General features: G+C 40.2%; 1 protein-coding gene across 1 annotated transcript in view; it reads left to right on the top strand.

The window, feature by feature from the left end:
• The window catches only part of pappaa (pregnancy-associated plasma protein A, pappalysin 1a), an 85,487-nt gene that overhangs the window by 16,310 nt on the left and 55,448 nt on the right, over positions 1-13,729 (top strand). The window contains exons 6-7 of the mRNA XM_046375611.1: positions 131-252; positions 6,444-6,945. Coding sequence (XP_046231567.1) covers positions 131-252; positions 6,444-6,945 — 624 coding nt within the window. The remainder of the gene's footprint in view (positions 1-130; positions 253-6,443; positions 6,946-13,729) is intronic.

Below are 13,729 nucleotides of genomic sequence, written 5' to 3'. Positions count from 1 at the left end.
ACTCAACACATGGTTAAACTCTCGGCATATTTTATCTTACTGTCATTACTCTTTCTTTATATACTGTGTAATTTAAGCGTATTTGACCTGTATCTAAGTTGGTTGCTGTGTCTGTCTGTTGGTTTCCTAGAGAAGTGGGATCAGTGTGTGATAAATGCACTGAAGGGAGAGTTCTACTGCAGTATGCCTCGAATTCTTCATCCCCACGACCATGTGACCCTTCTGGACACTGGTCCCCACGAGAGGCTGAAGGTACAGTGCAATACTAGACACTATACTTAAAAGTTGTTTGGTTGAATGCTGTCATTGTAAGGTGGTTGTTTGTCTTACCTTTTATGGTTCCAAGGTACTCTCACTGGTGCTTATCATAATAAATGTGAATATTTTTCCTTCCTCATCCTTCAGTCTGCATTGAATTTCAATCTTTTTTCAGTTTCTTGAATTACTTAAAGGAATTTTATTCTAACTCACCTTTATCCAAAGTATATAGTACGATAACATGAATGTTCGCCTTTTGTTGATGTTTTCAGTCAACAATCCAACATGCAAAACATTTTGGTGACTGACTCAACCTCAAAACATGCAAATGACTCACTGGATTCATGACACTTGGGCCGTGGGACAACATGGAAGTATCAAGGAGGTCGCTTCCCAATGGATGGTGCTGTATGGTACCACAATTCCCATATTAGGGCTCAGGCCCAAAAGCAAGGCTAAAGATCACATCAGCTGTAATTCCCCCCTTTTAATAATTTCAGTTTAGGGTTATTTGAGTGCAATAAATGCTGAAATTACGGTTAAGGGGGGGAAAAAAAATCTGTTTTCTTCTAAGTTTTGTTTTTCTCTTTTGTCCCTGCTACTGAATCCATATTAGAACAGCGATATGGGAACAAGCATTATGGATGAGGTATTTAAACCATAAAAATAGTTGTCATCCCATTTGTGCACCTCTGATTACTCTGTGGTTCTGGCAGCGGCAGTATGAAGCATACTCTGGATATTATGCATGTGACTGTGTGCTGCTATGTTTAGTCGAAGTAATTAGAGACTATGCCTTGCAAGGTTATGTTCAGTTAAATATCTCAGGTGTAGTAGTGTTTTCCACTTGTAACAGTGATGATGGTTCCCTCGCTAGATGACAAACCAAGGATGTATATTTCTGATAAAAACGGACTCCTGCATAAAAAAAATACCTGAAGGTGTTTTACCAACTGTTTGCGCCAAATTTGTCATGAACAGCATCAAGTGTATTTTTATTTTTTATATACATATTTTTTTTGTCACTCTGACCTGGTTGTACAGTAAAATCAGCATATAATGAGTTGTCGATCATCAGTCAATCAAATGTACCTTTATGTAGTGCACTGATTGATTTGTTTGCTACTGGATAGAAGTAATTTGAGCTTCCATCTGCAAACCGTCAAGTGGAATCACCACTATCAAAAAACACATGATAATTAATATTTAATAAAATAAATTAATGATAATTAACAAGACAACAACACCAATAATATTAATAATAACAACGTTGATAATATATAAAACAATTGACTTTACAGCAGCTTTTGTGTCTCCATCTCTGATGTGTCACTTTGTCTGAATCTTTGTGTGTGTGTTTGTGTGTGTGTGCGCTCTATAGATTCTAAAGTCACTGAACCTTGACTTCACACTGGCTATAGTGTGTGTACCAGAGGCAAGTCTGGGCTTGTCTAACATGCTGTGTGTGTAAACTGTACTCTATTTCCTCTTGGAAGGGGTCCCTGTTTGTGGCAGCTCCCCATTCACTGTTAACTCTGCTTGGGCCAGCTTCTCACAGGATACCACAGCTGCTGTTTCCTGCTCTGATGGTGCATATGTGTCCAGCAGTTCCTAACTTCTAATACACATTCTGGCAATCTACTGACTAAGATATTGTAAACTAAAGCACTGACATATTGACTACTGGCATGTATTCTTATAGCATAGTGTGTTAATGTATACTTTTGTGATCTTATGTGTGTTTTTGTGCACTCGTCAGCATTCACGCATACACATGGCACCTGTTATCTAAGCACATACAGGCTGCGACCTCACACTACTTGACTGAGAAATGCTGGCATGGTCAGAGAGAACCAAAGTGCCTCTCATAAATCTTTAGTACATAGTACATTTAGTACAAGTATATACCCCAGAGAAATATGGCTGGAGGTCCAAAAGCAAGAATGAAAAAAAAAAACTAAAAGCAAAAACACACATGGATATGGATTCAGAGAGGAGGTAAGAAAGGTTGGGTGCGGTAGAAACCACCCAAAATTGTTAGGAGAATTGCATGTGGTTAGTGACATTCACAAGGGAGGATCCTTGGTTGATTGAAAACAGCAGTGTTCATGAATGGAAGTGAAAGGTCCAGGATTTGTATGTTTGCCTCGCATGTGTGTATGTAGCTTGAAGCGAACACACTTTCCTGTTATTTTGCATGTGAATTTACAAAATAATGCTCTTCATGTGCATTCGGAATGCACAAAATTGTTGCTTATGCATTTATATATATGGATTAACTCAACAAGCCTTAACAGCAAACATGTGTATGTCTGTATGTAAAGGTCCAAAATATTATTTGAAGTCTAGGGGAAATGTTGAGTCAGGCCTTGCTGGTTTGTATGCACGCAGGGTTCATCTTCTCAACATTATTCAAGAACAGAGGGCATGATTTATGCGCCAGTTCCATGATCCAAACATGGATAATAACCAGTATGAACATGCCTTGTCTTTAACTGTAATTATAATAATTCAAATGTGTGACACAAAATAAAGTGTAAAATTTGTTTAGTAACATTCTCCCAGAACTCACCGAGCTCTTAGGATTCTGGTCAATTTAATGCTAACACATATGCCAAAACTCATCCATTAGTTTTAACAATTATGATTGCATTATTTGACTTTGTAATTCTTGGTAGCAGTAGAGTTTTAGCTGTAATTTATTAATTTGCTAATTCCTTGCTTAATGTTCACTTTCTATCCCATGATTTTGAGCAGATAAATCTGGGACAGAGAATGATGTGCACATGAGTATAGCCCTCCTCAGCGTCTCAATGGGATCTCTGTGTTTCAGTTTTACCTTGCTAGACCTTTTATTATACATCAGTTCATATAATTTTCCGACTTAACATTAGTCAGTAAAAAAAATGTTCTGGTGTGTACCCAAAAGTAACACTTAGTAGTATGCTTTAAGAAAAAGGCAAAATCTGTGACGGATTAACCTCTTAAATACCCTGAACGTAACTGGATGTGACGCTGGTTCCCAAGCAGAAGAGAGTCTATTGCCTTTATGAAGTGTGTCTGTGGAGTGTCTCTCTGTTTGTGTGTGTGTGTCAGGGCCAAAGGGTTGGGGGTTGATGTCTGCCTTCTGAGTGAGGAAGTGTGTAACACTGTGTGACAGTGAGTCATCGATAGTGAGAGCCAGAGCCAGACACTTCTTAGAAAGCATAAAGCGTGCATGCCCGGACATATCCCTGTCCCTGTCCCTGTTTATTCATCCGGCTCTCTGGACTTTTTGTGGATCAGTATGATTCTCCAGAGCAGAAGGATTATGACTGGATAGTGGGCAGGCACCAGGATATCCTGTTATACCTCATCAATTTGTCTTTCTTCTTTCTTTAGCTGAGTGGTTCTATAAGTAGTATCAAACATTGATCATCATAGCATCAACACAGTGTATCAGTATTTTTGTATATCTGTTCATAAAAATATTAATCTTATTTGGCTAGCACAGTTGCGGATTGTAGAATTCCCAGTTCTCTGATGTTTACCAGATGACTTGATCAACAGGTAATTCTTGATTGGAAGCTGATGTACAAGTGTGGCAGGAAAATGATCCCAGCAGGGTACATCACAGTTCAATAAATTTCAGATGTTAATGTAAAAAAAAAAATCACTCAAAAAATGTATGATTACCAGACCTGCGATTGACTGGCGACCAGTCCAGGGTGTACCCTGGACTGGCAAGGCTGGCAAGGCTTGAAGATAAGCCTGCAGTCAGAATAGGGACACAATGGTATGAGATTCTCACTCAATAACTTAATAACTATTTTGAAAATGTCATTGTTTCATGGTTGTATACTCCTCTCACCCCCTCTGGGGTGCGTGTCCTCCTCAAGCTCGGGTCCAGAGGCCTGGGAGTTTGAGGGTTCTGCACAGTATCTTAGCTGTTCCAAAGATTGTGCTCTTCTGAACAGAGACCACCGATGTTGTTTGGGGGTCAAAGCCCCCAGTTCCCTGATTACCACTGGCACCTCTTTATATTGTTGAAGAAACTCTTAATTATATTATATTATATCCTGAGAGACAGGAAGCTTGATATAAGCTATAGTGTAAGCAAATTCAATACTGCAAGCAAATGTACATTAAGATTTTCATACCATGGTATACCACTGCTGCAACGGACATTAGAAGTATATCAAATAATCGTTCAGGGAGTGCTAAAAATAGAGAAGTCCAGCAACAAATGCAGTGTTATTGAGATAAACCAGGTTCAACTTTTCTGCCACGCAACTGAATATCATTCAACCACTATGTTGGCCAGTCTCGCACATTGAAGCACACAATTGTGGTAGATGTTGGGAGACTTAGTATTATGTCATAGTATTATAAACTGCTGTCCAGTCTGATAAGCCTTTAAAGCCATGAATTTATTACTCAAGAGAGACTTCCAGGATTATATTTCATCTTTTCAATGGTGTTTGAAACAACACGGCCGTGAACAACACATGCCAGCACTGAATGCCGTATTCCAAACCATCAGGAATAGTGTAGCGGATCCTTTCAATGAAGTATACCAGCACTGATCTCCCAAAATTCCAATGAAATGCAGCTTGTCTTTGTTATTCAAATTTTCTAGACCTCCACCTGTGCTCATGGAGCAGTGAAGACCTTTGAGAGTACAGGATCAGTGGCTTACATTGAACCTAACACCAGTCTATTTCACTTTTTTTCTCAGAATAGGTATCTTTATCAACAGACTAATGCCCAGGTGGGATCAGCTCATCAACAGAGAATGAATAGCTCATATTGAAAGGTTAGGTCTGTTTGAGTCACTCTGAGCCCCCCCCCCCCTTCCTGCTCTAAGGGAAGTATAGGTCAAACACTTTAGAGTGGGGCTGTTTATGTAGCTGTAAGCATTTGCTATACATTTTCAGGGGACCATTCTGCTGTGAAGTTTGAAGGACTGAAACACTGATGTGAAACAAAGTATAATTTTTGATGACCTGTTGCACTTAGCTGCTCTGACTCCAATTAAGTAGATCAGTAAATGTCATGAAAGTCGTTCTGGTTTTGATGTTGGATTTCAAAAGCAGATCATGCACAAGTGTACTGCCAATCACAGATACATTTTTGCATCTTTGAAAGACATTTTACATTGCTGTAGGTTATACAGTAGGTGACACCCATATTCTGCCTCCTCTTAAATCTCCAACCGCATTAGCGACAGTGCCAGACCAGGAGTAAGGCCCATCATAACAGCTGACATTACAAAATATTTTCAGTGGCTACAGCCCCTTTCTTTGCAAACTCAATGAAAATCTACCCAGAACGCCAGGACTACATGAGCCGAGTCCCTCCTTCTCCTTTCTCACTCCTTCCCTCCCTTTCTTTTTCACTCAGTCTCTCGTTCTCCTTTTCTTTCACCTCCACTCTGGCCACACACACACACTTACAGTACAATAATAAGTGTGTTGAGATAATGTGGCTTGGAAACCGTATTCAGTCCTCACTTGATTAAACACTGGAATTTTGCACGGTGCCCAGAAATGAGGTTAGCAAATGGCTTCGTTGGTTGCCAGCTTGGAAATGCACAAAAGGAAATCGAGGGAGAACATAGTGTCTGCTGCTTGCTGGCTTCTAAAAGTGCTTGATGAATGTTAGTGTACGTCACTTGGGATAATGCGAGTTAGCTGTGTGTGGACTCCAAATATGGCTGGAGTGTGACTGTTAGAGGTTGTAATGACTGGGCTGAAGTGAGAACCCTGCACAGGCCCCTCTCAGAAGGTACACACCTCAGCTTTTCCTGTGCAGATGGACTCACAATGAACTCTCAGTTTCACCTACATCTTGATATTGTAAGAAGTGTAGATATACTTAAAAGATAACTGATGCAAATTAATGATCAGTCAGCTCTCATAAAAATGCTACCTTTACAATTTACTCTTTTACCTGCATCATTTTCTTTCCTGTGCCCTTTGAGTAATTCAAGAACCTGTAGCCTAAAATATCTGTATTTATCATTATGTATCTTTGTGTAATTTATAAATCATTCATTATGTTGGCGTAAGAAACTTCAGGTGGATTTTGCTTAATGCGCTTGACTTATTTCTCATTTTGTTGTATCTTTGAATTATTTAAAGTCTCTTTATCGTTTACATGTTGTGTGTCTGACATTGCATCTCTTTTGTAATTTTATCCCACAGGCCCTCCAGATGTGGAGCAGGTTTGCGAGCCAAGTGTACGCACCTGGAGCCCCAATGCAGGCAATGAGCAAGGTGTTGTCGGCCTGTCGGAGTGCCCTCTGCAGGGCTGCATGCTTCAGCTAGAGTTCCCCTACCCACTGGTACCAGACTCACTGACTGTGTGGGTCACCTTCTTCAGTCCTGAGGAAACAGCACTGCCAGCTATCCACAACATTTTGCTACTGACTGTTAGTGGAAACAACATTTCACTAGGCCCCAGTAATGTCTTCTGTGACACCCCTCTGACTCTGAAGCTGGACATAGAGGAAGAGATGTATGGGGTACAGTTTTTCACTATGGAGCAACACCTAGAGATTGATGCCACCCTCTTGGCATCCAAACCTGACTGCGCACTCTGCAGGCATTGCCAACCACTACGTTACCGCCTGTTGCGCCAGCCACCCTTCACTCATGCACCCCATGGGCTGATGTTGAATGAACCCATCCGCCGATATACAGACAGGTGAGTGACCTGGTAGGTAAATATTTTGTATGCAAAGATTTAAATCAGACATTGCTGACTGGTTGTGTCAGCAACCTACACAAACTACACATTCCTGAGTTGAGAAAACATTAGACAACAGAAGAATTTAAAAGTTTGGTTTTTGTCATGCTTTGAGAAAAAACAGCCTTTCCTCCTAGCAGATGAAGACATGACATGTAACATGACATGTAATACACTGTACGTCCTTTGGTTTGAAACAATTGTTTTTACCCAAAGTATTTTCTTTCATAATTTGAGAATTGTTGATTCTCTGATTATCATTTATCTTCCTGTTTCAGTGTGATGTAATTTTTTGGGGTTTTTGGACACAACAGCAAGAAGGTGTTTATCTATCTGTGGAAATTATCCACAAAAATCTGTTCTTGTAAAAGCAGATATCCCTTTCAGTACCCCCAGGAGCACTAGCAAGCCACCACTGTTTCTGCAGTTTCAAATCTGCAGCCCAACATTTGTTTCCTATGTCACAGGTCAGTCGTTGCCCACATTTGTTTTTTCCCATGTTCTATGAAGCAAAGGCAAACTGATGGCTTGTTAAAGGTATTATCTGCACACTGTGGTGAGAGTTTAGTCTTTTGCTTTCATGGAATGTGCTGACTCGATAAAAATTGTGCTATACATGGCACTGCTGCGTGTTATGCCATCTCACTATCATGCTGTCAGCGCGGTTCACATGAGAAGGAAAGTGCTTGATAAGAGGCAAAAGGGTGAGTATGCATGTTATGCAAGATAGACTGATGATACCCAAGTTCCATGTCCGTACACAACTTCCTTGTTGACTTGCAGTGTCTGTGGAAGGCTGTCTGCAGTAGAGATGTATTTATTTGGGGGTTTTGGCACACTTCAGTGATTATTGATGTACTGTAGGTAGTTTTGCTGCTGTGGTATATTTCACTAGCTGTGGTTGCATTCCAGTGGTAGTGGTCAGTGGCACTGACTGACTATTTTCTATTGTGAGAGCGTATGGGATCTTGTCTTCGTTAGATGGCCAGAGAAGTTTTGTAGCAAGTATGTGTGTTCCAGCCATAAAAATCTTTAACTCATTCAAATGAAGAACAAGAGTAACAACAACCAAATGTTGACTTTTTTGTAACGTATTTACCTAAAAACAGTTTGGAACAAAACATAAAAAAATGAATTCTAAAGAACACAATGAGATGATTAAAAACAACAGTTTAGAGAAATGTGCTGAAGGGATAATTTGCACTTTTCTCACGATGTTTTCAGAGACTGTCAGTTGTTGATCAGTGCATACACATAACCCTAGACAATATCTTTGGGATCTCTTTGCAAGTCATGACTCTTCTTACACCAAATAAGTCAAATCCAAACAGGTTGTGTGGTACTGCTATGGCATTATTAAACAAGTAGTTTAAGATGCATCCAACAGGAGAACCGAGAGTTAGAGAGGTAAGATTCTGTCATGTGAGTGTGATGGCAGAGAAAATGCTCCACTACATTCTCTGCTTCATAACAAACCTAGCCTTTGACATTGTGGAGTAAAGAGCAAAGTTCACTCAGATGTAAAGTGGTGTGTTTGATCACCTTGGTCCAGCTGCTGAAATGCTTTTGTTGACCACACAGTAAGACACTTCTTCTTGCAACATGTTTCCATGGGGTTGGATGGAGCAATGGAGGTCTTGATGATGGGATGATTGACCTCCCACTGTCAGGCCAATGGCCTTCACCTGAGCTGGGGCAAACTGAGCAAAAAGACAACTGACATTTTGGCTTCATCTATGTGTGGTGCTTTGGTTGGAATGACTCAGGGCTGGGAGGTCAGTGTGACAGAGTAAATTATGGTGGGGATTAAGAAGGGTGAAGTGAAGAGGAGACACTGGGGTGGAAGGTTGGACCAGTTGGGGGTAAATCATTGCTTGGCTGAAGGGGGCCAAGAGGTGATGGAGAAGAACATCAGGGGGTTGCAAAAGTATGAAGAGAGAGGGTAGTAGGATTGGACTACTATGACCCCATTCCTCTGAGGTACCCCAGCCTATGGGCTAATCCTCTTCCTGATGTGGGCTTCAGAGCTGTCATTCAGTCAAAGCCTATCTCATAGCCGATGTGAAGAGACCTTCCAGCATAAAGAGAAAGAGAAAGAGCAGCTCCCCCAGCAGCACTATTACCCCACACCCACTCTGTAATTTGACTCTACCCAGGTTCTGCACAACTTTTCCCCATTATATTGCTTAGCCATCCTTTAGCTACTCAACTGATATGTCTGCTTCTGAAGAACTCCCCTTCATGTTTCTTCTTAAAAGGACGATACAAGATCTTAACTCACTTTCTGGCTAATTGTGAAAAATAGCACTGCACTCCGGCAGTCATAATTGTGATTACCCTGTGGGTGTACCAGAAGAGGCGCCACTATACTTTGACACTGCTGTAAGCAATTTCTGTAACTTTCTGAAACCAACAATGCAACGTTCACACTATGATTGGACACGTGTGCCTGTGAGAAAGCAGGCAAGGTTTAAATTTTTCTTTCAAGCTCTTTTTTGTCATTCTTTACACATCTTTGTCTCTCACTTTTTATTTGTATAAATGAGTGTAACACTACAAATGCCTTCCAGGAAAAGTGAAAAGTGGCCATTTGCAACAGCCATAAACTTGTGTCTAACACCATGGTTAGGAGGACATGTCGTACCAAGTAGTTTTTTTTTTTAGCACACCACGGAATGAAGTATAGAGTAGACTTAATATTTGTTTTGGAGGTACATTTTGCACTTGGAACAAAACTGTATGTATTCCATGAGACAATCTTGGTTCACTGGCAATGTCAATAATGGCAAGGGTGTATTACAAATGTAGACTATATTTATTTTGAATTTAATATAAGTAGACTAACTTTTAGTGTCATTATCAATATTTCAAACCACTAAGACTTTGGCCACATTTTCTATGTCCCCACTCACTCATTGATTTTACTTTTTAAGAATTTCTTCTTTTCATACCCCTCCCCCACCCTTCCCTTTAGGTTGTTGGCCTTGCATAATCCTTGTAATATGAACCATTCATGAGTCGCAGACAGAGTCAATAGTGTAGTGAACATAAGGAGTCACGGGATATCTTGTGCATTGACCAGATTTTCTCCAGCACTCTGTATTCTAGAAGAGGAAGCAGATATATAGGCATAAATTGGGACTATTCTAAAATAATATCAGAAGTAGGTTGGCACTTTTTCTTAGTGTGGATATTCCAAAAGAAGGCAGAGTTTTTTAGGCAATGGTTGCATTAGTGATTACTATGCCTTTTTAAAAGTAAAGCTCAAATTCTAATTAATCGCTCCAATTTAGGGATTTAGCAGACTTATCAGCAATGTAATGCAATATCTAAAACAAACTTCACATTTGTATTATTTATGTATTTGCATATGTTTGGACATACACAAGGTGCGAACTGTAGAACAAGTAAGGGTTTGGGAGTGAACTAGACGCAAGTTAGAATTCAGGTAAGTGGTCAGGGTTAAGGGACGACTGGTATACCTACATTTCTGAGTTAGTTAAATTGGTGATGTATCAACATCATGGAAATGCGGCTGTTTATGGAAAAGCAAACTGCTGACTGTAGTAACACAGGTGCCTTCCACAAATGCATGCATTTTCCATTAAAATGATCTCCTCTCTCTTGTCAAATACTTCCTTTAGGTCTAGACATGTAGCATTAGTTTGTTACACATACTGTAGGTGTAAAATAAATTGCAGTAAAATCTCAAATTCATGTCAGCTGCCACACTGACAAAACTGATATTGCCCTGTTTGTTGTTCTTGCAGGCTCAATCGAAGATATTTTCCCAACTTCCTTAAATTTATCTGCTTTTCTCATCTGGGATCCCTCAGCCAAGAACAACAAGCAGCTACAGAACGGAAACACATCCATATGCATGCTCACACATAAGCCTAGTGCACACATAAGTGAAGGAAGGAACACACACAGATGAAAACAGACCCACACCAATACTCTTCTTGCTCCTAGTAGCAGCCACATACATTAGCACACCCTTCCTTGTGTAATCACCTGGTGCTATCAAAACCCCTCTGAAAGGCACTACAGTGCCTTGTGACTGCTTCTGAGTGTGAGCCAAGATAAAACCTCTATTCCAACAGGGGTCTGAGAAAAATGTCTGGATGCACAAAGGGGCACCAATGATGAAATATTATCACATGACGCCTTGTCTGGAAATGGATATATAATCAGTTACAGATGAAAGTGTGGTTTTATGATGTCCGTATGCCTGCCAGAAGTCACATGTATCACTGTATATTATCCATCACATACACACACGTGTCAAATAATTGTACCACATCAAGTGAGATCTAGATATGATGCTGGCCATAAATTCTTTCACCAATTTGCAGTTTAATAATACCGCTGTCACTCTAAATATTGTTCCTATATATATGCCACTCACCAAGTTTGAAGGAATGGAGAATTTAGAACTGCCTAACAGAGCATGGCTATTAGTAGTGAGGTCAGGAGAAACAAAGCATTGCTATGTTTAAACAGTTATCACACTGTGAGAAGTAGCACTGTTTATTCTAAAGAGCTGGTGGTTCATTATGGCACCCAGGTGGCATACTTGTATGTTGTTTAGCAGCATACTGTAACTCTCAGTCCAACACAGGAGATAGAAACAGAACTGGTCAAGTAGAGTATGTTTGTATTCTTGGATCTGTTTGGGATCATCTCTATCCTCAGTGTGTTTGGAAATACTCTGTTTTACCATGGTTTGACATTTTAAAACTCTGTAACAAACAAATTGACGATCCTGTGAAATACAAAGGTGTGCACTGGGCAAGGTAGTTCTGGTCTTTGAAATTCATTAAGTGGGCATCTGATGGGTACATGGTACAAAAGCTTTGTGTTTGTGCTGTGACTAGCATATGCTGAAGAGCCAAGCATTTTATCTGGGCCCATAGAGAAAGGACAGTGGTCACAGGCCCAGAATCAAGGTCTTCGGGTGCTTTGATAGTGTGAGAGAGCTGTCTATGTGGCCCAAGTAGGACATAGCATGACATGTCATGGCAATTGAAGAAGAAGAAGAATCAGCTTTATTGACAGTATATATATTTTTACATACACACACTGAATTCGTCTTCTGCATTTGACCCATCCTTAGTTGAACACACACATGCAACACCCGGCAAATTACATGCCAATACAATTGAGTCTCTAGTGTGGTAGTGATAGAGTTTTTAGGACTTTTTGTGCAAACACATATGATATGGCTCAATCAGACCTAATCCTTTTAAAATTTTCACAGGAGAAAGCTGTGAAATCTGGTTCAAGGCTGTTTGCCCTAGGCTGCTATTGACACTGCCGAATGGTTTGTAGCTCTTAGGTAGACTCGCAAAAGAAAATCAACACTGACTGTAGACGCAAACCACAGCGTGTGGTCTAAGAAGCCGTGGTTGTGTGCTTGGTCATCCATATCGACTCCCTAAGTCTTGTTGTTGCGGTACATCAGCATCGCACTACTTCCACCTTTACTTTTCCGCGCCTTGGATTACCTACTGTATGATAGCCAGAATTTCTAGTTATCCACAAAAAGAAAATTCATGTGCTACCTTACTGCAGAGTAATATCTATTTCTTTCTTTTTTCTGTCTATTCTGTATATTTGCTCTCCTCAAAGATAAAGTCTCCCAGAGCTTGACTTTTCCAGGGGCTAAACTAATTCAATTAGAGGGGGCATGTTTGAGTGTATCCTGGAGTTGCACCAACATGAGCCAACACTGCAGAACAGGACATACAGTAATAATATAAAAGAGAGTCTGTCAGGTCAAACATTCTGTGTTGATAATAATAAAGCCAATATAAATATCTCATCCTAGGCACACATTTTGCTGTGGGAATATTCATTTTGTTACTTGATCTTAAGGTCAATCCTTTTTTTTATATTTGGGACAGCACAGCTGTTGAAGTTGGTCTACTTGTGTCTATTCAGAATGTGATGAACAAACACAAGAGAAATGGAGAAATGAAGATGAGGAGAACAATACAAGGGATGGATCGTGAATTGAGAAATGTCATAAAGAAAGTACTCAATGAAATTCCATGCAATGTATTTGTTTTGCACACAGAGAGGCTGAAAACCTGCTTCTTTCAGTACACATGTGTTTAAGAAAATTCTGGTATTCTTGGACTGTACTTGGTAAATGGAATGCACTTATGTAGCACTTTTCTATCTAAATGGACAAAGCCCTTTGCAATTTGACTCTCATTTACCCATTCACACACATGCACACACCAACTGCAGTAGAGCTGACATGCTAGTAACTTGGGATTCATTGTCTTGTCCAAGGTCACTTCAACATGAGGTCAGCAAGAGACATCAACTGAAAGACCAGTGCTGTGATTCGTTGCCCTTTTGTTCACAAGTTAACCTCATCAATAATGTTCAGCTCAATAGTTTGACTTAAAGCTCATTAAAGATTATGGCTTCACTACAGATCACTCAAACACTTTCTTGGTTGGCAAAACCTTTGTGGTACCAGAGCAATGTTTCCTGCTGGTGTTGCATTGCACTCACACTGGGGATTATATGGCGGTATTGGGAATAGTGGTTCGTGGCTGGGCACTCTTGTGGAGTCCATAAATGGAAAGAGTAAAAAAAAATTACTAATAACAAAAGTATTGTGTGTGCCAGCGTATATGTGTGTGTGTGGTATATGAATCCACATATGCCTCGATAGTCACGTGAACAGTACAATATCCTTGTATGCTCGTCACTGCATTTACAGTAT

Source organism: Scatophagus argus, chromosome 20 (genome assembly GCF_020382885.2).
Source record: "Scatophagus argus isolate fScaArg1 chromosome 20, fScaArg1.pri, whole genome shotgun sequence".
NCBI classification, from domain to species: Eukaryota; Metazoa; Chordata; class Actinopteri; family Scatophagidae; genus Scatophagus; species Scatophagus argus.
This window is presented reverse-complemented; position numbering and strand designations above follow the sequence as displayed.